General features: G+C 44.6%; 3 protein-coding genes across 6 annotated transcripts; 2 read left to right on the top strand and 1 right to left on the bottom strand.

The window, feature by feature from the left end:
- Positions 1 to 109: 109 nt before the first annotated feature.
- Positions 110 to 7,874, top strand: tinf2 (TERF1 (TRF1)-interacting nuclear factor 2). The gene is made up of 10 exons (XM_086196656.1): positions 110 to 421; positions 1,610 to 1,812; positions 1,887 to 1,994; positions 2,101 to 2,196; positions 3,195 to 3,305; positions 3,473 to 3,596; positions 4,631 to 5,306; positions 5,932 to 5,990; positions 6,071 to 6,144; positions 7,238 to 7,874. Exons 1-10 carry the CDS (start codon positions 394 to 396, stop codon positions 7,373 to 7,375), a joined length of 1,617 nt encoding a protein of 538 aa, XP_086052782.1. The 5' UTR covers positions 110 to 393; the 3' UTR covers positions 7,376 to 7,874.
- Positions 7,875 to 8,477: 603 nt separating this feature from the next.
- Positions 8,478 to 12,320, bottom strand: dhrs4 (dehydrogenase/reductase (SDR family) member 4). Of its 2 annotated transcripts, none has more exons than XM_086196666.1 (9): positions 12,116 to 12,320; positions 10,753 to 10,868; positions 10,466 to 10,643; positions 10,264 to 10,365; positions 10,084 to 10,154; positions 9,933 to 9,984; positions 9,686 to 9,820; positions 9,527 to 9,582; positions 8,478 to 8,665 (listed from the first exon to the last, which is right to left on the bottom strand). In XM_086196666.1, exons 2-9 carry the CDS (start codon positions 10,863 to 10,865, stop codon positions 8,551 to 8,553), a joined length of 822 nt encoding a protein of 273 aa, XP_086052792.1. In that variant the 5' UTR covers positions 10,866 to 10,868; positions 12,116 to 12,320; the 3' UTR covers positions 8,478 to 8,550. The 2 variants fall into 2 exon arrangements, with proteins under 2 accessions (XP_086052792.1, XP_086052791.1); XM_086196665.1 differs by lacking the exon at positions 12,116 to 12,320 and adding an exon at positions 11,131 to 12,052.
- efs (embryonal Fyn-associated substrate) lies at positions 11,522 to 20,849 on the top strand. Of its 3 annotated transcripts, none has more exons than XM_086196652.1 (8): positions 11,522 to 11,769; positions 12,231 to 12,415; positions 12,991 to 14,256; positions 14,526 to 14,645; positions 15,351 to 16,286; positions 16,815 to 16,886; positions 18,092 to 18,349; positions 18,437 to 20,849. In XM_086196652.1, the coding sequence occupies exons 2-8, from the start codon at positions 12,404 to 12,406 to the stop codon at positions 18,620 to 18,622; spliced, it is 2,850 nt and encodes a 949-aa protein (XP_086052778.1). In that variant the 5' UTR covers positions 11,522 to 11,769; positions 12,231 to 12,403; the 3' UTR covers positions 18,623 to 20,849. The 3 variants fall into 3 exon arrangements, with proteins under 3 accessions (XP_086052778.1, XP_086052779.1, XP_086052781.1); XM_086196653.1 differs by having other exon boundaries at positions 12,217 to 12,415; XM_086196655.1 differs by lacking the exon at positions 11,522 to 11,769 and having other exon boundaries at positions 11,781 to 12,415.
- The last annotated feature ends 280 nt before the right edge of the window (positions 20,850 to 21,129 follow it).

The raw sequence follows: 21,129 nt of genomic DNA, 5'->3' as shown, positions 1-21,129 counted from the left end.
GTTTAAAGCACAGACGTGCCCGCGCGGACGGTGCTCTTCACGTTGGCTCCTTTTACATGACGCGGCTAAGCACCGCCAACTCGGCACACCCTGTGTAGCAAATTTAACAGGTATCACCTACTCATGAAAGGCGGGAGGAAGAGACGCGGAACTTTTGATAGAAGTGTTGCTAGCTTTGGTCTGTCGCTTTGGGAGCAACAACAATAACAACGACATTGCTGCTTATGTGTCACGGCAAGCGTCACCGGAGTTTGTTAACATCGCCTCCGCGTTATTTTTCAATATATGATAATTGTTGTTTTTTTTAGACCTTATATTGGCGTCAGCTGTGTTTACTGAGGTGAAGCTCACGTTATTACGCTAGCCTGCTAAGCTAACGGCTGACTTGGTGTAATGGCTTCAAAGAAAGTTAAGGGAAATGGTAAGGGTTTTTGTTTGTCTCCCCCCCCCCCCCCCCGCACCGTTTACGTTAAATTGTTTAAACATTCTTTTGTTATCATTAATGTAATAATGTAATGAGAAGGCGTGGCTGTAACGAGCCACAGCACTAACATTGCCTCAGCAGTTGTCTAATTGACAGCTGAGGGATACCCTGCATTGACATTAGCATCATCTACAAAACCTGCAGCAGAATGTGGAACCATTTTTGAGATACTTGCTATTACATAGTGGACCGATGTGGGTTCGTAATGGGTAATGCCATTTACAGAGCAGGAGCCTGTACTGGAAACAAAATTATGGAGGGTTAGCGAGACACTCAAGGCTCAACTCTGGATTTTCTAAACTAAAAGGTGACTTACATTTCAGGGGAATGTAACGCCACTATCGCAGGCGCTTCTGGAGGCCAAAACATGTACAAGCACCGCCCACTAACCATGTTTAATGTCACCATCCATCATGTTAACCTATGGCCAGGACATGAAGCTGATGTGATGTTGTTGTTTTATGGCATTTGATAGTACACAACAAGATAGTAATTATAACAAATGACAAAAAAAAATTGCTAAGATGAAGTGAATTATGAGGAGATGAGTTTTTATGGGGTTAATATTTTAATATACATAAATATTAATAAAGACAATGTTTGTGCGCATTGCACCAACTTTTTTTTTTAGATCAGGAAAATATTTGAAATTAAAACATTGCAGTTTTATTGAGTAGATGATGGACTCTGTGCTATATTTATTAGTTAGTGTCAGATGATCGCAGTAATTCTTTTCTGTATTTATGTAGCTCCTTTCAAAGAAACAGGTTTACCCTAAATCCTATAAACAAAACTACACGATTTAATTACGGGTAAGCTACCTTCCAGCAGCACCTGAGGTCTTCTGCCTGTAGAATACAGGAGGAGCAGTAGCATTGTGTGTGATGAGGCCGTCTGCAGACTTATTTTGTTAATCTTTTTTTTAATCAGCCTTGTGTACACAAGCATTGGCTGATTATCTCCAAGCTCCCAGTAATACCTCCACTGTTGGTGCACTGTGCTTCGATTCAGTTGCCATCAATGCGTTTCACGTAGCCACACACCGCTTTCTACTCAACTGACGAAAAATGTGATGAACAGCTGGTTTTACTTCTGCAAATGTAAGTCACTTTGTTTCCTGAACAGACGCCAGTCTCCCCTTCGCCGCCCTCCAGCTCCTGGCCCCGCCTGTGCGTCTGGTGTCTGCTGCCATCTGGAAGGTGATGAAGCAGAAGGATGTGATGCAGTTTGGCATTGTGGAGGAGTTTGTGACATCAGCCTGTGAGACTGCCCCCCAATTGCTCAATGTAAAACATCAAGGCAAGCTAGTGCTGGGCCTGAGAGGACGGGTGAGGATAACATTAGTGTGGGTGTGGGTGTGAGTGAAGTAGGCGTTATTCACACACTTCTAATCCCTTCACAGCTCATTTTGGAGCTTTGTCGCAAACAACCTGATGCTAATGTGATTGAGCTGCACCTGAAGAGGTTCTGTGTTCCTGCTGCCTCCTTCAAGTCCTCCGCTTCTTCTATGGTAATTAAAATTCCAGCAGGTTGATCGGTTGATTTCGATGCGGCTTTATCACCTATCCATTGTTGGGATTCACCCAAGCGCTTTCTCCGTCATTTTGTCTCCCCAGAGAAAATACGTCAAAATTACAGAAGCAGTTGTAAGTTTTCACAGATTGGTTCAGACCCTGCTGAGAGACCCCGAAGCGAGAGAAGAGTTCTTCAAGGTGAGCGTGTTCACATCCACATAGCGACGACAGCTCATCATCGCCTGCCTGTGTTGTGTCCTGATCCCACACGCTTCTTTATTCAGCTAACAGAACTTTACTGCGGGCTGGAAACACAACATGAAGCAGGGAGAAGAAAATGCATTTAAAAACTATGAAAACACTTCAACTGAGTTTACACACGCAGTATTCCAGTATTTGCTTGATTCTGAAAATGAAAGCATTCCAACCAAGTTCTCTATATAGAAAGATGAATATGAGTACTCCACTAATAATCCTGCTTACCATGCAAGAAAAGAAAGACAAAGGGCAGAACTAAAGTTTGCTGTGGTTTTTCCTCTTCACTGAAACGTTACACGACACTTTTCATTAAAATTTTCCCTAATCTGCATTTCTGAAAGAAAAGGAAGTGATAAGTGTTATTCAACTGTGTACTTACTTGGTTATGACCCGTTTAACAATTTTTAAGACTTTTAATGTATTTTGAGATGTTAGATGAGCTGCCTAGCTTGTTAGCTGTACACTGTAGTATTAAGCGCATTTACGCATCTGGTCTTCAACAGTGAAATATGTGTGGCGCAAAGTGTAATGAACCGAAATACAGGCAATATATTTCTAAATACGCTGTACACAAGAACTCTCCTATAACCAGACCAACATCTATATCCTACACATCTTCATCAGGAAGCAGGAAATTTTGGGATCAAATCGGCTGTTGGCATGGCCCTCGTCAAACGTCAGAATCTTGTCGTTCTGGGAATATTAGTCTACACTTAAAGCTACGGGATGTTAGGGTTAGAGAGACGACACCTACTGAATCGTGCGGAAGCCACAGTAGAGTTTTTAATGAATGGAAAGTTTTAGCAGACTTCAGAAAACGTCTTCCACAGGGAGGAACTAATTGGATGTAAACATTGAAGTCAAGGTGTCCCAGAGGTTCTGGCTCCTAAGTCTTAGGTCCTGCAAAGACCAACCGTTCCCCGTCTCCCCTCTAACAGGAGAAGTTTCTGGTGGATTATGGCGCTACTTTTGACCAGGAGTTGGAGAAGCTGATGTGGGAGTTTCTGATTCGGCTGGACCAACTACTCCCGGTTCCCAGCCTGTCTCAGGTAGTGATGTGAGCGTTTGGGCTCCATATTTACCTTCATTATATTCATATGAATTCACCAGCATGTATGAAAGCAGTGGGAAGTGTGATCTTTAAACATATTTGACTGAATTATTGTTTGTAAATTCATAAAAATGTTTACAGTGGTGACTTCTAATGTGTTTGTAGACGGTGTCCTGGCTCAGTGCTGCCCCCCCTGTCCTGGAGGTGTGCGCACAGGCAGCGACCCAACCTCAACTCCTGAAGATTTTGCTGCAGCATGAAACCTGCTTAGGCCATCTTGAATCAGCAGGTAACTAAACAAGTTGGGGGGGGCACAATGGTCCTCATGATCCAGTTTGATTCTCTGATATTTGACGATAGCAGTAAGTTTCCTGCTGCTAAATTTCAATGCAATGCAATGAGGTGACTTGCGATCGCGGTGAATCAGCGTGCAACAAATCAGTCATGTTTGTGCTGTCATATCACAAAACGGAAAAAAACTTTGGTTTCGCAGTTTGTTCCCAAGCTCGGAAAAAACATGACAATTAAATCAGAGACATGAAATAACGACGATAACGTCTGCTAGTCATTGATGCATATTTATATATTAAATAAATTGACCTTGGACTACAGATGTAAATGAGCTCATAGTTCGCTGTGGTGCAGCTGAGAAGCTGTGCGGGGTTCCTGTCAAACAAATAAGTAGATTCAAGAACATAAGGAGGGAAAAAAACAACTTTTTTTGTTGTTGAAAGATTATCTTCACTTTTAAATGTGTTTTTACACAGATAACATCAATCGGCTCAATAATCTGTAAGAAACTGGCAGAAAAAAATTAATTCTGGTGGATCTCTTGAAGTCATTAACTCGTATTGGATTATTTTTTTCCATTTTGTTGTATAATAAGATAACAATTGTACTTGGTAAACTTTTCTCACAGTACTTCTACACATTCCATGAACAAACAGGAGAAGGAAGAAGAAATGATAGCTTCTCCTCTTTCTTAATAAAATCATACATTCAAAGAAGATCAAGGACAGATTAAAGACGTAGTTGGCCAACCCTCCTGTGGTCACTGCTATCTCAACATTAGCATTACTCTGTGTGTTTTGTTTGATTTTTTTTTCTCTCTTGAATTGAATTGAATAAGAACAGAGTTTTTCATCGTCACTCTGAGGATTCCAGAGTTTTCTAAATGCGAACCACATCGGTCGATAGGGTTGACTGGATTCATGTTTTGATCCTTGACGTTGTATTTTTGGTCATTGAATCAGCGGATCAGTACTTGATCCCGAGGAAGACTCTCATAACTGCTCTTACTCACCTTCGGTTTGTCTTGAACAGCGTCCCTCCCTCCAAACATGGGAGACTCCATCCTGGCTTCACTCTCTCTGCCGCCGTCCGGAAAAGTATCCTCAAATCAAGTAACGGGTCCCGGAAAATGTTCTGTGGGTCAGTCTGACTGCCCCCACAGAGACAAACCTCCGTTTATTGCCCCTGTGATTGGACTCATATCAAATGAAGACGTCCCCTTCATGAACTCTGCTGGTAAAAATAACCAGAGAGGTGACGCACCAGCCGGCGCCAGAGAAGCTATGCACACGCACTTGAGCCCAAAGTGTTTCACTGGAGTGAAGGAGCTGCAGGTGAAGGGGAGAAGCAGCGGAGTGAAACGTAAGCAACCCGCCGAAGGAGGGAACACATCCGATGAAGAGGATGCAGTGTTGACGAGATCAGGGATGCCGAGCGGAGGCCGTAGCCGCGCAGATCTGCCAACCCAGCTGCTGTGCCGGATGGACACATCCCTCCAATCCATGTTCGCGTCATATCTGAAGAGTCAACCCAGTGTCGTCATCGAGAAACTGTCAGCCGCTAACTGGCCTGGACGGGGAGGAAAATCCCCGTCTGTGCCACAGCAGAGTCACAGGAGGAAGACCCCGGTCGGTACCCCCTCACCTAATCGATCCAGCAGCCGGCTTCACAAGCTCGACTCACATACGTCCAACCTGGACGATAAAGAGTAAGATGATAATGCACCTTATGAGCTCCAACAAACCTGGTCGGGTGTGTGGCTTAGCTCATCAACTCGCCTGTGCTTTGGGTTACCTTTGAAAACACAGGGGTTCTTCTTTCTTTCTTTTGGAACGTACTACTGTACTAAATTCAAGAGCCTTTTCTCTTTTTTTCAGAATATTTTAAGTTAACTTCAAACCACCCATTTATTGAATGAAACAATATGTCCTGGGTGGTTTGAGGTTAACCTAAAATACTCTGCCAAAAAAAGAGGTAAGGTTTCTTGAATTTAGTACAGTGTCCGTACAGTAGAACGTAAATGGGCTCCCTTCCTCAAGACTGTTGAACTGTTTTTTTTTAAGCTCATGAATAAATGCGACTGATTCTGCACACTTTTTTCTGTTTCATTTGGATTTTGTGTCTGTTATTGAATAAGAATTTCAAACATACATGAACTCTTGTCCCATCACAACGGCATTTTAGCTGTAAATGAGTCATTTTTTCTTATTTTGCATCAGCGAACATCAGTCTTGTTTTTTTTCTTTTTCTTATTTAAGAACATTATTTACCTTTACGACATTCACGTTATGGCAACTTCATGTTTTAATGATAGTCCTGTGTGTACTCGACAGAAACCGTTCCGTAGTACCGTCTTTAAGCAGCTCCCCCCGTCACCGGCGGCGCCTCACAGGTGAAATTACACGCAGGAAATATTTTCTGAACATAATTTGATTATTTGAATTGAACAGCTGTGTTTTCATCCCCGTGTAGAGACGTCGGCGCCCCCTGGCGACGACTATGTTGCTGATTCTGAGGATGAAGCCACAAAGAATTTCAAAGGCAGGGTATGTATGTGGGACATTTTAGCCCTAAAATTAGTCTTAAAGGCAGGAAAAACAAACCTGACGGCTGTTTTTGTTTTTTTTTATTCTTGCCCCTCGTGTTTGGACCTCTTATAACTGTCATCTGAGGATAGCCAGAGGTGGAAACTCCAATCAGGCTTTGAGTCTTGTCTGTAAGACCAAACCCAGGGCAAAAAAAAAGTCCACTGGTGTGTTAGAACATTCCAGTCAGTGAGGCGCGGAATCTCTCGTTCAAATACAAAGTTCCTTGAAAGAGTTTGCAAAATTATTTTTGGGGGAAAAATCTTGTTTTGAACTGTATAAGGTTAAATAATAAGTTGAATGACTATAAAAATCCTTAAAAATGCTCCATTTTTAACCTGATCTGGTGTTAAATGTATACAGTCACTAATGTAAACAATAAAAAAAATCCAAATATTTCAACTCCATCCAGTTTATCATAAATAAAGATTAGCCAGCAACTTTTCACGACTGTATGTACGTTGTATTTTCAACGTAGACATGACAGTGAGGACTCAGGAGACGCTTTAATTTTCTCCTCGATTTATAGAGAGATATTATACATATATTTTCAGTTTTCTTGAAAGCAGATTCCAAACCATTCATTGTAGCAAGTATTTCACATCATCGCTTAGTAAAACAACAAGAGGCCTCTCTGTTGATTAATGCGTCTTTAATTAGCAGCATTCAGTCGATTTTTTTTGTGTCCTGAAATTTTTCCACACCGAAAAAAAGAAAAGAAAAGCAAAGTGAAATTTCTGCACTGCAGTAGGATAAATACTGCTCCGCTCTAGTTGCTGCTGTTTAATTGTTAATTAAAAATACCACCAAGCACATCTCACAAGTCTCTCTAGAGTATAAAAAAAGGGTTTTCTTGTTTGTCTGGATGTTTGAGCTCGGCTGCAGAAAGCAGCCGTCACGCAGGGTTGGAGTGGAAGTGTCACGTGAAGCGGTTCCATTTTCTTTAGAGGTGTCACTCAAAGACGATCACATCTCTGTGGGTCGCTGCTCTTAAATGTGGACGAGCTCGAGCCGACTTCAGTGTTCAGTAACAACAGGGTCTGATCTCTCTCAGCTCTTCCTCAAGCGCTACGTCAGAACCAGGCATGGCACTTACGTTCCCACTCTGAGGGAGTTCTGGAAACCGGGCGCGGCGCAGCGGACCACCACGCGGGGGAGTAAGACCTTACCAAAAAAACTACCACAACACTAATTATGCTTCTTCCACCAGCCACTGTGACTGACAGACAAAAAAAAAAGACAAAAAAAAATCGGAGTTGTTTAATCGTCTCTCTTGTAATCGATGTTTTTCTGTTGTATCCAAGCGCTTTTACCTGAATCGTATGATTGGTTATCTGCATTATCACGTCACCTGTTACTACACGGTTCCAGTGTTTAGAAACGGACAACTGTGGATTATTGGAAAACCTAATAAATATTTTAAATCTGAAGTCGTTTATATGCTCAGTTTCACTATGATTTCCTCATTTGCATCACAAAAAAATTACTTAAGTTATGGCGGATGAGTCACGACATTGAAATGAATACCAGATAATGGGGGGGGGGTGCATGTCAAAATAATGCTGCATTATGATCTTAGATATTAATTTTGCACGTAAATATTCATTTCAAATGTAATGGGCAATAAAAAAAAGATGTGTGTCCTTTATTTCTTCGTCTGGGACAAGAATTGGTGCTGATTTGGAGTCCTGAGGTCACATGAGATGCTACAAGGGAAGGGGGGGGGTAAATGAAAAACAAAATGTTTGTTTATATCATGAAAGACAATAAAAACACTACAGAAAGAGGCGTGTCCTATATTTTCAGCGTAGCTTTAGTAACCGGATTTGGAGTCCCAAGGTCACGTGATGCAGGAGTTATGGGGGGGGTGAGAAAGGAATTTTCAATTATTAATATGAAATGTATTATTTATAAAGATAAATTAATTAGACCATAACACTCTAAAATGCCAAATAATGAGGTCGCCTATATTTGCCGTCTTGTCCTGATATCTGGCGCTGATTTGGAGTCCCGAGGCAACTTTATGCCATTCAACACGTAGTGACACAGGCATTGGAAGGTGCCGTTCAAGGCGTGTACCTCCCGCCAGGAACACGTATGAACACTGATGTTCTCCCCACGTGTGTAGATGAAAGGACGCTTGTGCCGGAGACTGTGAGGACAACGGAACGCTCACTGCCGGCTGACATTTTGGGGTTAACCGCTTATTTACGCTTAACATCGGAGCAAGGAATCTTTACACAGATCATCACAAAGGTCAACCAGAACCCCACCCCCACCCCCACCCCCTGGTCATGTAACCGCTGTGTTATCGTCTAAAACAGGCCGCCATTTCTGAGACGTTCCAGGAGGAAATGACAGTCCCGTTCAGAGCCGGCACCCGATCCCCCCGGTCACGGTGATGGTCTCTCCTGTGATGTAGGACGCCTCCTCGGAGCACAGGAAGGCCACCACTCCCCCGATCTCATCCGGCTGGCCAATTCTGAAGAGTTCGGCGCAACGGAAACATAATTAATAAACATAATTCTTACACATAATTCTTAAACATAATGATTAAACATGTCGAATGTCTGAATTGAGACCAGAAGGTGCGTCGAGGTACGAGAGCGAGACGAAGGAGGGATAAACAACCAGCTCAGAGGATAAAACCTGGAATAACTTGGTCTCCTAAATCATGAAACTTCATGATCATGAAAATTACAACATTTTCTCCAGATATTAAATCCTCCGTGTTCATCAGTTACTTTATTCCTGTAATCTTCAGATTTATTTGTCATATCTTTATGTTGTGAATTAGGACAGTCTCTTATTTTGGCGCTTTACTCTTGTAAAGTTATAACTTCATTCTTCCGTCCACGTCCATCTTGTAAACGATCTCCTAATTTAAACATAATGTGACATGAACCTTTTCCTGTTTATTTCTGTCGTAAAATTATTACTTTTATCTTGCATTAAGACAACATTCATATCTGGTCAATGTCACATTCTCCTTCATTACTGCTTATTCTCATAATATGACCTCGTAATTCCCCTTTTGTAAAAGTATTCTGAATTCCTAAAAAAATGATGGGCTTGTTAATGGTTTACTTTATTCTTGTGGTATTATGACTTAATTCTCATGATATCTTTATTTTGTTAATTATGAAAGTCTGGGTTACTACTTTACTTTTTCTAATATGACATTTTCTAAAATTTTCTCATTCGTGTATGTATTCTTCAAATATTACGACCTGATTCTTGTAATATCTTTTCCTCAAATATTACTTTATTCTCTCACTGTTACAATTTTATTCTTTAAATCCCCCCCCCCCCCGTACGCCCTCGTCTTGTTGATAAACTCTACCTCTTAATGCTGAGCTGCTTTTTAAATTCGTCCATCAGATCTTCGTTTTGCCATAACTGAAAAATTAATAGGGAAAAAAACAAACAAAATTTAAGCCGCGTTGAGTTACAGAGCAGCTTGGATTTAGTTGAAGCGATTTTTTTAAGAGCGTCGACTCACCGCGGAGCTGAAGCGGGTTTTGATAACTCCAGGGGCCACACAGTTGACCCTGATGTTACTGTGAGCCAGCTCGGGGGCCAGGGCCCGGGTCAGACCCAGCAAAGCTGTCTTACTAACACTGTAGGGACCCAATGCCTACACACACTCACACACACACACACACACACACACACACACACACACCAGATAAGAGCCCTGTGAGGAGATGGACATTTGAAAACACACACGTTGACATTAACTGCCTGACCTGCATTGGTTGGTAACCTGCCACAGATGATACAAACACTACATTTCCTCCTCTGTAAGAAAAATGAAGCGACGTGTTAGCATTGGCAAACTTGAATGTGTACAATTTAAATGTTATTTTTGTCCCGTTGATACAATTTAATATAACTCACCCCCTCTTTTCTATATGAGGCACCACCAGCTTGGTCATGAGGAACGCTGCTTTCACATTTATAGACAAAATCTAAAGGTCACCAAAAGGAAAAAAAAAAGGGGATTCATTTTTTGTCCTGTTTTGAAGCTTTTTTTTTTCTTGAAGAATTCTTATTTTTTGGTCAGAATTGTGCTTGCACCTTGTCCCAGACATCTTCTGTGGAATCCAACATGTTTCCAAAAAAAGGGTTGACGGCTGCGTTGGACACCAGGATATCAATACCGCCGTACTTTTCCAGCGTCTACACAAACCAGAGAGTAAAAGCAAAAAAGAAAAGAAAAGAAGAAGGTGATAAAACATCTGTTATGACTCCCGCTGAGATTTATTCATCCAACACTCACCACTTGAACCAGTCTCTCTCTGTCTTCTCCTTTGCCCACGTTGCAGATGGTCCCGGTGACTTGGATGTCCTGGCTCTGCAGCAGAGCCACAGCCTTGTCCACGTTGGCCTGCCGCCGGCTGCTCACCACCACGTGGGCTCCTCTCTTGCCCAGAGCCTGAGCTGCAGCTAGACCGATTCTGAGAGTCATGATAGGAGACGGTTGTATCTGGTTACTGTCCGTTCTAGATCCCTTAAATCTGGATCTTAAGAGGCCAAAAAACATCAAGTCCACGGTCTGAGTCTTACCCATCTGTAGACGCTGTGACTATGGCTACTTTTCCAGCAAGACTGCTTTGAGACATACTTCTACCACAACTAACAGGATTGGTCCCAAGGCACCTGAAGGCACTCCTCAACATCACCTGTGGACAAGAAATAGTCACAGCTGTCCTGAAAACACCAGGGAACTCGGGTAAAGGTCACCTGGCCACTTTCTCTGGGTAGAGTGACTTAAGTAAAGAATAATCACTGAATGGCATTCTGTTACTGATCTATGGTGAAGTAACAGCTAAGAAGATACATCTGATGGGTTTAACAGGCAGAATCCGAAGTCTGTTTGCTGGTTTGAATGAGCCAGAGTGAAGGATTGACAAATCAAATTATGAATTAAAAGTATGGCCTCACCTTGCAGTTCATGCAAAAGTGAAAATAAAGTTGAATACTGGAGAATTTTAGGGGAAAAAATACTCTCCGAGTCACCTCCAAGACCTTTAGACCGCCGTTGATTCTTAGACACTTTGTTTTTTTCCGGGTATACGTCACATTATCAAAATAAAAGCCCGAAGCCCCGAGTCCGCAATGTTTGGTTGCTATTTACATAAATAGCGCGAGCAAGAACGTCAAAAAATACTGAGGGTTTTCTTTTAATCACAAGTTGGTGTGATTTTTTTTTTTTTGGTGTACATTCCAGGAACAGTACTCTGAATTCCGCGGCGCTTGTTTTGTTTCCACTTCCACTGGTAGTTTTCAAATTAACAAGGAATTCCGCTCGTTCCTAAACGCAACACGCTGCCACTCAGCCAATCGGGCGAGGCCGCGAGCCGAAGGACTCCCGACGTCTGTCCAGTTAGCTCCGAGCTAACACTCGCGCTATGCTAGTGGATTAGCGCGCTACGTAAACGCCTGAGGAGGCGGAGATCATTTTGTTGTCATCGCCCGAAGATGATTGAACGGCGATGGCCACAGATTTTCACGCATGAAAAGATTCACGCATCCTAGACCGTGCGCCGATGCGAAGTTTATCGGCGAAAAGAGAGAGGGAAGGTAATACTTTTTAACACATTCCGGCGCTAATATTGACAGGCAAACGCGTATCCTTGAGCGGTGCCTTTGTTGTTTCAACTGAACGTAAGCGGCGAAAGGAAAATAAGCAGCATTAACGCGGCTAACGCTGTCCAGCTAGCGTGAGAAGCTAGGCCGCGGTGGTAGCTGGCGTCATCGTGGCTAACAAATAATTCATATTCGACCTGGATACAGCGGCTACTCACTCGACGCTACCTTTAAACGCACGCCGCGTACTTCTTTTCCATGCTAGGCTAAGGTTAGCTGTGGTTGAACGGGCTGGGATAACGTTACTGGGCGTGGAAATGATAGACAGGTGTTTGCTTACCTTTCATTTTAATGTATTTGCGCGTTGAGGTCGATGTAGCTTTGCTAAAATAGATAAAAGTCTCGGTTGTTGTTGTTTTACAAATGAGAAATCAGAGGTAGCGTTTGAATTGCAGGACCCACAGGAAGGCGGAGGCGAGGAACCCCGATTTGAAGATGAGTTCTACCCAGACCCTGTTGTGCCACGGCACCGAGTTTCTCTACGGGGCGACGCATGCTGGAGATCCGCAGCAGATCTAATTTAGATGGGCCACAGTTTCCCTGACACGTAACTGTTACTTTCGCAGCAATGTCTGTCTCTGTGAGTATTTGTCTTTATTTGTATGCGTCTGCACATTAGTATCATGATGGATAGGTGATAATGTTTCTCACTATATCTCGACAATTTATCTGTACCTTTATTAGTTCTATTAGTGTTTTAAGGGGGGGGGGGGTCCCACATGGCTTAATGCAGGGTAGCTCTCCCCAGGGGGTTGGTTTAGAAAATGAAAGGGGGCTTGACTCTCTGGCTTTGGGTTGGCAATTAAACCCTAAATAGCAGGGGACAGATGTGTCCCTCATCCCCTCCCCCCCCTCCTTCTCACCCCGCTCATTACCATTAAGCCCTTGTGTCCATTTGATCATTGATCCTCTCTGACTGTGCCCCTCTTTCTCTCTGCCTCATGACACAGCTGTGGTAGCCATGATGTGAGATTTTAAATCTTTTCTTTCAACCAACCTTTTCCTCTCTCTCTCTACTTTACGAGATCATCCCTTTTCACTTCTATTCACCCTGTTCAACAGGGCAAATACTCCTGGCTTTGCAGTGGCTTGTTAATGTTCTATTTGTGGATTAGTGAATGGAGGGATTTTGATTCTTGTCCCCCTCCTCCCCAGACGGTACTGGCAAAGGCCCTGTTTGACAACACGGCAGAGAGCCCAGAGGAGCTGGCGTTCAGGAAGGGTGACATCCTCATGGTTCTTGAACAGGAGCAGAGTGGGGGCCCAGGCTGGTGGCTCTGCTCCCTGCATGGCAGACAAGGCATCGCCCCGGCCAATCGACTTCGACTCCTGCAGACCGCCCCCCCACCCTCAGGGTCAGAGTCTGCCTACCTGTCCCCGGGTCCCCCTTTGGCTCGGAATGGTGTCAGCAGCAGTGCAGAGGACATAGATGGAGTGTATCGCTCCCCACCAGGTGTGGGTGAGGGACGAGGAGCTGGAGCTGCCCCAAGACCCGGGGAGCTACGTAGAGTCGAGTGCGGCCGTCCTCGTTCTCACTCCAGCTCCGGTACCCGACCCAGGCCTGACTGGGATATTGGGGTGATGAGTCGTCCACGTTCACCCTCTCTAAGAGGACGGGGCACAGAAATGACAGGAACACTTTACCAGACTCCAGTCAGTCCTTTACCCTCAGCCACACGACAGCCTCTCATGGCGTCTGAGTCCGTGTACCTCTCCCCCAGTGGAGTACCAAGAACGGTGGATGTGGAAGAAGACACGACCTATCTTGTACCCAGAGAAACACTAACGAATGAACCCTCTGAAGACTGTTACTTGGTGCCAAAAGGTACACCACTGGCAGGTGACGATGTTTACCAGACCCCAACAGGAGGAGGTGTGGCCACTACGCTCTGCTCCAATGGTCCAACCACAGTCACATCTGGTGCCCTACAGTCCAAAGTGAGTCAGGACACACCTGGGATGTACCAAACACCCACCCCTGTAGGCGCAAGCCTTCAAAGGACTTCAGTCTCAGTCATGGCCCATCAGCACCCGTGTCAATCATCATCCCCCAGACCACTGCACAAGGGGGTATCACCTAATTCTGCCTCTGCCAGAGGTAAACCCAATCTTGCCTGTCACCGGGGGTCCCCTTTGCTGGTCAGAGCTGGGCACGGCAGAGTTCCCGGATCACCGAACTTTACCCGCAAACCTCCTCCACCAGCACCTCCAGTAAGGGGAGTCACCAGGAAAGATGCACAACAGTCCCCAGCAGATTCTGTCCCCAAGTCTGCTACTCATCCCACGTCTGCAAGCATGCAGCAGGAGGAGGACAAACAGACAGGCAGGCCTCTGAGCCAGGAGGAAAGTAGTGACCTTGAGAAAAAACGCAATGTGCAGAACAAAAAAGGAGACAATTACGCAGATGCTGTGAATGACCAGGTATCTTATTACACTTCCGATGATGGCTGTTCTGTCTAGTCGCGAGTCTTATTATAGTTTTTGCTGATTTGTACAAAAATGTTGTAAGATGCCTAGAGACATTGGACTTTTTATATTTGCTTCTGAACAGTCGGCAGACTTTGGGCCTCCTGGATCACACTGTGCCCGTATTTGAATCATGGCTGGGGCGTTAGATTTTTATAGGTGATTATACTGTCATATCAAACATCTTTATCTGGCAGTCGTAACTTGTGTTGTTGTCTCGGCAGGTGTATGATACTCCTCCCACTGGTAGGTGGCAACGTCCCGTGCCAGCTGCTCTTGGTGATGATGACGGTATCTACGACACCCCTCGAAGTGTCCCACCGCAAGTGGACTCGGAGGCTGAGGTGAAAATAACTGCTTTCTGATTCGATCTTGATTTATTCGAAGTGAATTCCTTTTCAGAACTGTTGGGTTCTTTTAAAGCGTCTCAAAAATGAAGACACTGTTTTGTTTCTTTCTTTTTTTTTTCAAATTTTTCTTCAAGTGAATTGTTAAGCATTCACAGTGAAATAGCTGGGAACTGTGGAAATCCTTTGGGACAAAGTCATGTCTCTACAGGGGACCTGCATAAAAGAGATGACTATCTTCTACCCCGTCACCATTTTTCCCACATTCCTCCACTAGTCTCCCTGCCCCCCCTCCAAGGCGAGGCCACACCTGTCTCTGTCTTCAGTGGGAGCCTGTCTATCCAGTCCAAATGCTTCTACTGCTTCTATTTTCTCCCAGTCACACCCATCTGTCAGGGCCATACCACCAGTACTTAATGCCTCTTGAATATGTGTGCCAGCTGTTGGATTATTTTTTTTCCCTCGTTGCTCCGGTTACTGCATATGTGGACTCTTTGCTTTTACACTCGAATGTTAAAAGGGACAAATATATCTCAGGCCTCCTTTGGTGGTCAGTGATTCTTTGATGCATCATGTGGACTCCAAATGTTTTCAGTTAAACCAGGTTTAGTTTGATTCCCCAACCTAGATTCTATTGTAAGTTGTCCTCGTGACACAGAATAATTTGGTAAACAACAATGTTTATTTGTCTCCTCCTTGCAGGTTTACGATGTCCCCACCATAACTCTCAATGTGTCCACATCAGAGATTCAGCACAGTGGCCCGGTGCCCAACGACGTTGATGATGACGTCTACAGTGTCCCTACACTTCCAGGTGTGCCTCTTGGTCCAGGGGAGTCCACCACTGGTGAGGATGTTGTCCAGGCCTATTGTGGGTCTGACAAACGAGCCAGCAGTGGAGACCACCGCCGGGACTCATCAGAGCCAGACTGCGGCATATATGATATGCCTGCGCTCACCGCCGAAGTCCTCCCTCACTCTTCGTCTTCTTCCTCCACCTCCACGCGCCGCCTCTCTGTTTCCAGTAATGGTTCAGGTGACGTGCAGTGGAGAAGCTCACTCTCCACCCTTGTCCACTCGGTGCTGAGCACAGTGTCCTGCTCGGCCTCCTGTCTGTCGTCACGGGACCTGGCCACCTCGCTGGCTGAAATCCTGTCCACGTGGAAAGCCAGTCATTCTGGAGATCCCCCTCCACCCCTTCAGCAGGCCTGGGCTCGACTGTCAGACCTTCTCCCTGCCTTAGCTGCTGTCGGCAATGCTCCTCCATCTGAAGGACTCTTGTCACTTGTCCAGCGCTCCCTTGAGGAAAGTGTCCTCCTCCTGCAGGCTCAAAGTCGACCTCGTCTGCCTTCCCAAGAATCCCTGTCCCGTAGGCCATTGCCCGCACTCCCAGTGCCTGACGGGAAGTCATCGAGTGGCGGAATGGGCTCCCGTAAGAGTAGCTGGATTCAGGAGAGGCCTTTGCCCCCAACGCCCCAGCCAGCCTTCTCTTTGCCTCCAGCTCCAGCTACTGTGACCCTCACAGTAGGCGGCAGTGATGGAGAAGACGACCCCAGCAATGAATACGCAGGAATAGGCCTGACTCCCATCCCGGCCCCAGTGCCTAGTGGAGACAGCGTGGGATACGTCAAGCTGCAGGTCAGGAAATTTTCAGTCCATTTCCTCGTATGGACGTGTGGAGTCCGTAACTCCTTGCAACCCGCTGGAAGTCTTTCATTTCATATCAAAACTTCCATGTTCTGAGAAGTGATTGCAAAGCTGCTCTTTCCATTTCTTGCCATTCATTTTTAACCCACAATACTTTGATCAAATCAAACCCCTGCCATGGAATTCAGATGGAACGTACTTGCATAAGCAAAGGCAATGAAAGTGAGCTATACATCAGGCTGATGCGTTCTCCCAAGTCTCCTTTGTGGATAGTTCTGAAAACCAGACAAAATTAACCTCTCACCCTAGGCTGATCAGGGAGAGCCTCTTATCGCCTCATGGTGGTATTCTTAATGTCTTATACCACATTACCTACGCTTGCACGTATAGAACAAAGTGTTCATGTTATACTGAATGTGCAAGGAGCAGAAGAAGCCTTTTTTAGGCAACTTGCGATGTGCCCATGTTTTGACTGGAAGTGTTTTTAGAAACAAGCTTGTTATCCTCCAACCTTTGTAGGGCAAACCTGATCCTCTTCCTGTCTCGCTGGCTCAGAACGGACAAACGCAAACCATCACTGCAGAGCCGAGGGTGAGTCTCCACCTCCTGTATTTTTGCCTCCTCATGCTCCCACTGGCCACACGCAGTCTTTCTCTCTTTCTCTGTCTCGCTCTCTTTTTTTTTTTTTTTTGTAGTGGAGAATTGCACACAGCCTGTCTACACAGATGAGTCATTGATTGACTGTGTTCACAGTGCGCTCTGTTTACTAATTAGAGATGTGACTCAAGAATTCCGCTTTGCAGCAGCTCTTGGGCTCCTGGTGTGGTTTCAACCCATATTTAGTCACCGTGTTTACCCACCATCTCCTGACTTTCAACATCTTCCTGATTGATTTCTGTCTTTTGCCAAACTGCACATTCACCATGTCGAGATTTATTGTCACGTTAGAGGTTTTTATTGGTTTCCAGAGTCCAAAATCGACTGAAGATATAACGTAGAGGATTTCAGAGGGCACACAAACATCTTCACAATCACGTCTTGTCTTGTCTTTTACTAGTTGAGTCTCTTTTGCCTCCTGTTGCTTAAGACTGTTGTCATTTTTTTTTTTTTTTTTTTTTAATCACTCGCTCTGCATTTTCTTCTACTCCTTGCTCGGCTCCTTGGTTACGACACACAAGAGGTCACTTGTAAGGCGTAACAATCTGGCCTTATAGAGCGGAGTCTGCAGGACAATAAGAGACAGAAAAGCACAGTCATTCTTTCAACGGAGCCCCTTGCTGACGTACTGTACACAAGCGTGTTTATGCTGCTCTGACTTCTACTTCAGTTCCAGATATTTGTTTAACATGAGTACGATTCTACCGCTAACACATGTCCAGTTTTCCAGGCTACGTCGTGCGTGCGTAGTAAGTTTCCCAAAGATCGCATTTAATAACTTATCTATGCACGTTTCAGGTTGCCCTTTGCATTTTAGGCCGGAGTGGCTCAGAAAGCCTGATACAACAGAACTTTGGCCATGCAAAGCATGAAGCAGCTCAACTTCATCCAGAATTTAAAAAAAAATTCTTTTGCCTGTCCCGTCTTGTGGAAAGATGTGACGAAGCACATGATGTAGTCATTCCCGCTTGAAATTTAATTACAGTTTCCCCCTTTTGAAGCGTGCATCTTGGTGATGTGCTAGATTAAATGTTCTTCCGGTCTCTCAAAAAGTGGAGTTGCTTCACATATCAAACCTTCATCGCCAGCAGCACTGTAGCGTGACTTTTCCTGTCCTAATGTCCCCTTTCCATCCACAGCTGACCCCTTCCCCTCCTCTGCCGGTGTCCCTCTCCCTGGAGGACTCTGAGCTTCTGTCCTTCTACTCGTCTCAGAGCCTTGCCCACCTCTCCTGCCTGGCGGATGCCATCGACGTCCTCTTCAGCAGTGTGCAGGGGAATCAGCCGCCTCGCATCTTCGTCGCCAGGGGAAAAAGTCTCATCGTGACGGCCCACAAACTAGTGTTCATCGGGGACACGCTCTCCCGACTTCTCACCTCTGCTGACCTCCGAGTTAAGGTGCGTTATTCTACCATACGATCGAGGTCAAAATCCATCCCAGCCAGTTGTGTTCACTTTTTCCTCCTCCTCTCTCTCTCCCTTAAGATCACGACCTCAGGAGGACGACTCTGCCAGGCCTTGAAGGCAGTTGTCGTAGCAACAAAAGGTGCTGCTCAAAACTACCCCTCAGTATCTGCCAGCCAGGAGATGGTGGACCGTGTGGCCGAGCTGTCCCAGCAGGCGGCAGGCTTCTCCACTCTCCTCCAGCGTCTGGCGGAAATATCTTCATGATATTTCAAATCACTTGCGTAAAAACTTTGTTGACACTACACGTATATTTTCCTCTATTTGAAATGCCTTATTTGTTGTTTTCAGTACCCTTTTTTTTTTTTTTTTTTTTTCCTGGTGTGAATGTGATTGAAGCGAGTGACGTTGAACCCTGGACATGTTCTGCCTCATTTTCACACTTCTAATCGGGTGCGAAGCAGTCAAAGAAAAATCCAAGGGAACTTTTAAACATACCACCTTTATTTTCTAGGTGCGAAAACGTCTTAAACTGGGTTTCAGCTGTCCTCCAATTGTGTGTATGTGTGTGTTGATTTGCCTTTTGTTTATATACTGACATCTGTGCTTGGATTCCAGGCACTCGTGTCTTTTTGAGTGTTAACTTATTGAGTATTTGAGTCTCCATGTGGACGACTCATCTTGGGAGCTTATTATGTTTGCCATATTTTTCCTCTCCCTGTTACGATAGCCATTTTCCTCATCTATTTATTCATCGGTTCCCTTCATTCTCAATATGGCACAGAAGCATTTTGCGTCTGTCTTCGCTCCAGTTTGAATCTATGCTTTGTTGCATTTGTACAGAAACCCCCCCCCCCCCCCAAAAAAAATGGTCAAAATACAAGGTAACCCATGCAGGTAGGAACTCTGCAACGCCTGGTGAAGAAGGATCTCGTGTGAATAATGATAGCTGGGGACAAGTTGCCCAATGCTGTGCTTTCCCACAGTCGTTTGAAACCCCGGCGATGGTTAAGAAACCCGTTGACCAAGTTTACCTGTCTGCACATGTCTTGTTATGATCCGCATGTTTAACAGTTCATTGGCTTTCTTTTGCTTTTCATTTTTGTTTCCCATAAGATGCTCGGCCCAGTCAACGGTGCTTAATGGCTCGGTAGAGACGAAGGCTGGGGCGTTATGTAGGTCATCTCATCTCCAGCGCCGCAGGGATGGTGTATTTTTGTAGGCCAGCCCGCAAGTTAGCATTGCCATGGGTTCTACTGGAACAAAAGCCAGTGAGATTTTTCCATGAATTAACTCCACTTGAATGGGGGGGTGCAAACGCCGATCGTTAAACGAAAGTGCAAAGCTAATTTGGCGATGAAGGAACGACACCGCAACGAGCCTCACGCTTCATCTTTGTTGCGGTACAGCCTCCCAAGTCTTGTTTAGCCACGTCACCATTTTTAAGACGCATTTATAGCTCCAAATTTCAAAAAAATGTGGTGTTCATTGGCCTGTTTTATGGAGTAGAACAAAAAAAATATCTCAACCTAGTGTGAGCCACTGATTTTTTATTTAACAAAAAAATCCCTGCTGACTTTGAGACAAGGGAACCAGAATGCTAACAGATTTTCAGGTTTTAGGGCTCATTCCTGCATCGCTCTCTCAATATGCTGGAAGTCTGATGGTGCAAACATCGTAGGGTCATGATGTTCCATCACCGAGCCCCAACAGAAGCTCTGGAATCAACGCTGATTAAAACGGGAGCATCTGAAACGTTCTACACACAAACATTTAACCCAAATGTCACGCTATCATTTTCCTCTAATACGCACTTTTATCGTAGTACCTGCATTAAGTGGAGTTGTCCTTGTTTCATCTAACCTGCTTTCCTGTATTTTCCACCGCACTCTTGCATCCGTACACACCACGAGATGAAAGGCGTCGGTCTGCCGGTGCTACTAAACACCCTGGAAACATGTTCAGCATGAGTGGAACATAAAAGTAGTTGCGTTATCCCGACAAATCCTTGCTGTGAAAACACATCTTTGGTTCTTTGTCATCAGTCATATTCCTTCTAATAATCAAGTTTTACTTTGCAGTTCAGAATCGAGTGTACTGGGGGGGCAAAGTGGCCCCGTTCTCTCTGCTGCAGTGACACCCTGTGGATGTTTGAAGTATTATTTGAAGAGAGTATAATCTGCAAGTAGGCTTTTGGCGATGTATTTATTATTGTTGAGGTTTTTTTTTTTTAATGTTCCTTTTCAGTTCTATTTTGCATAGCTTTAAGATGCTTAACATTTGTCATATGCACATCCTTGATTTGACGAGGTGATTTTATAAGAACAAAATGTTTGTGTGTCCGTGTGTGTGTGTGTGTGTGTGTGTGTGTGTGGAGGGTCTTACATTTACAGTCCTGCAGTTGTACAGACCTACACCTCTTACTTTTAAACACTATATTTGATGTCTGTCTTATATTTCTGTTCAGAATACACAAATACATCTTTTGCAATTATTCAAATGTGTCCGTATTTTTGATTGCAGCAAATTCTTGTCGAAAGTTTTGTTTTAGTGATGTCATTCGCCACATTATTTACTTTTACTGACTTATACTACAATTAAACGGAACGCTTGAGTAATGGGGGGGGGGGGGGGGGGGTTGGAGGGGGGCTTATTTGTCTGCACTGAGAAGATGGGGGGGGGTCATTTTGAGGCCACTATGATATAAGTTGTTCCTTCAATTTAGTTAATGGGTTGCCGCAAGATAGAATTTTTCTCCCTTCACATAAGGTAAT

The sequence above is a fragment of the Aulostomus chinensis genome, chromosome 24 (assembly GCF_037954235.1).
Source record: "Aulostomus chinensis isolate RoL2024-O1b breed Wild chromosome 24, RoL_Achi_v1.0, whole genome shotgun sequence".
NCBI lineage: Eukaryota > Metazoa > Chordata > Actinopteri > Syngnathiformes > Aulostomidae > Aulostomus > Aulostomus chinensis.
Note: the sequence above shows the minus strand (reverse complement) of the source record. Positions and strands in the feature narration are given on the sequence as shown.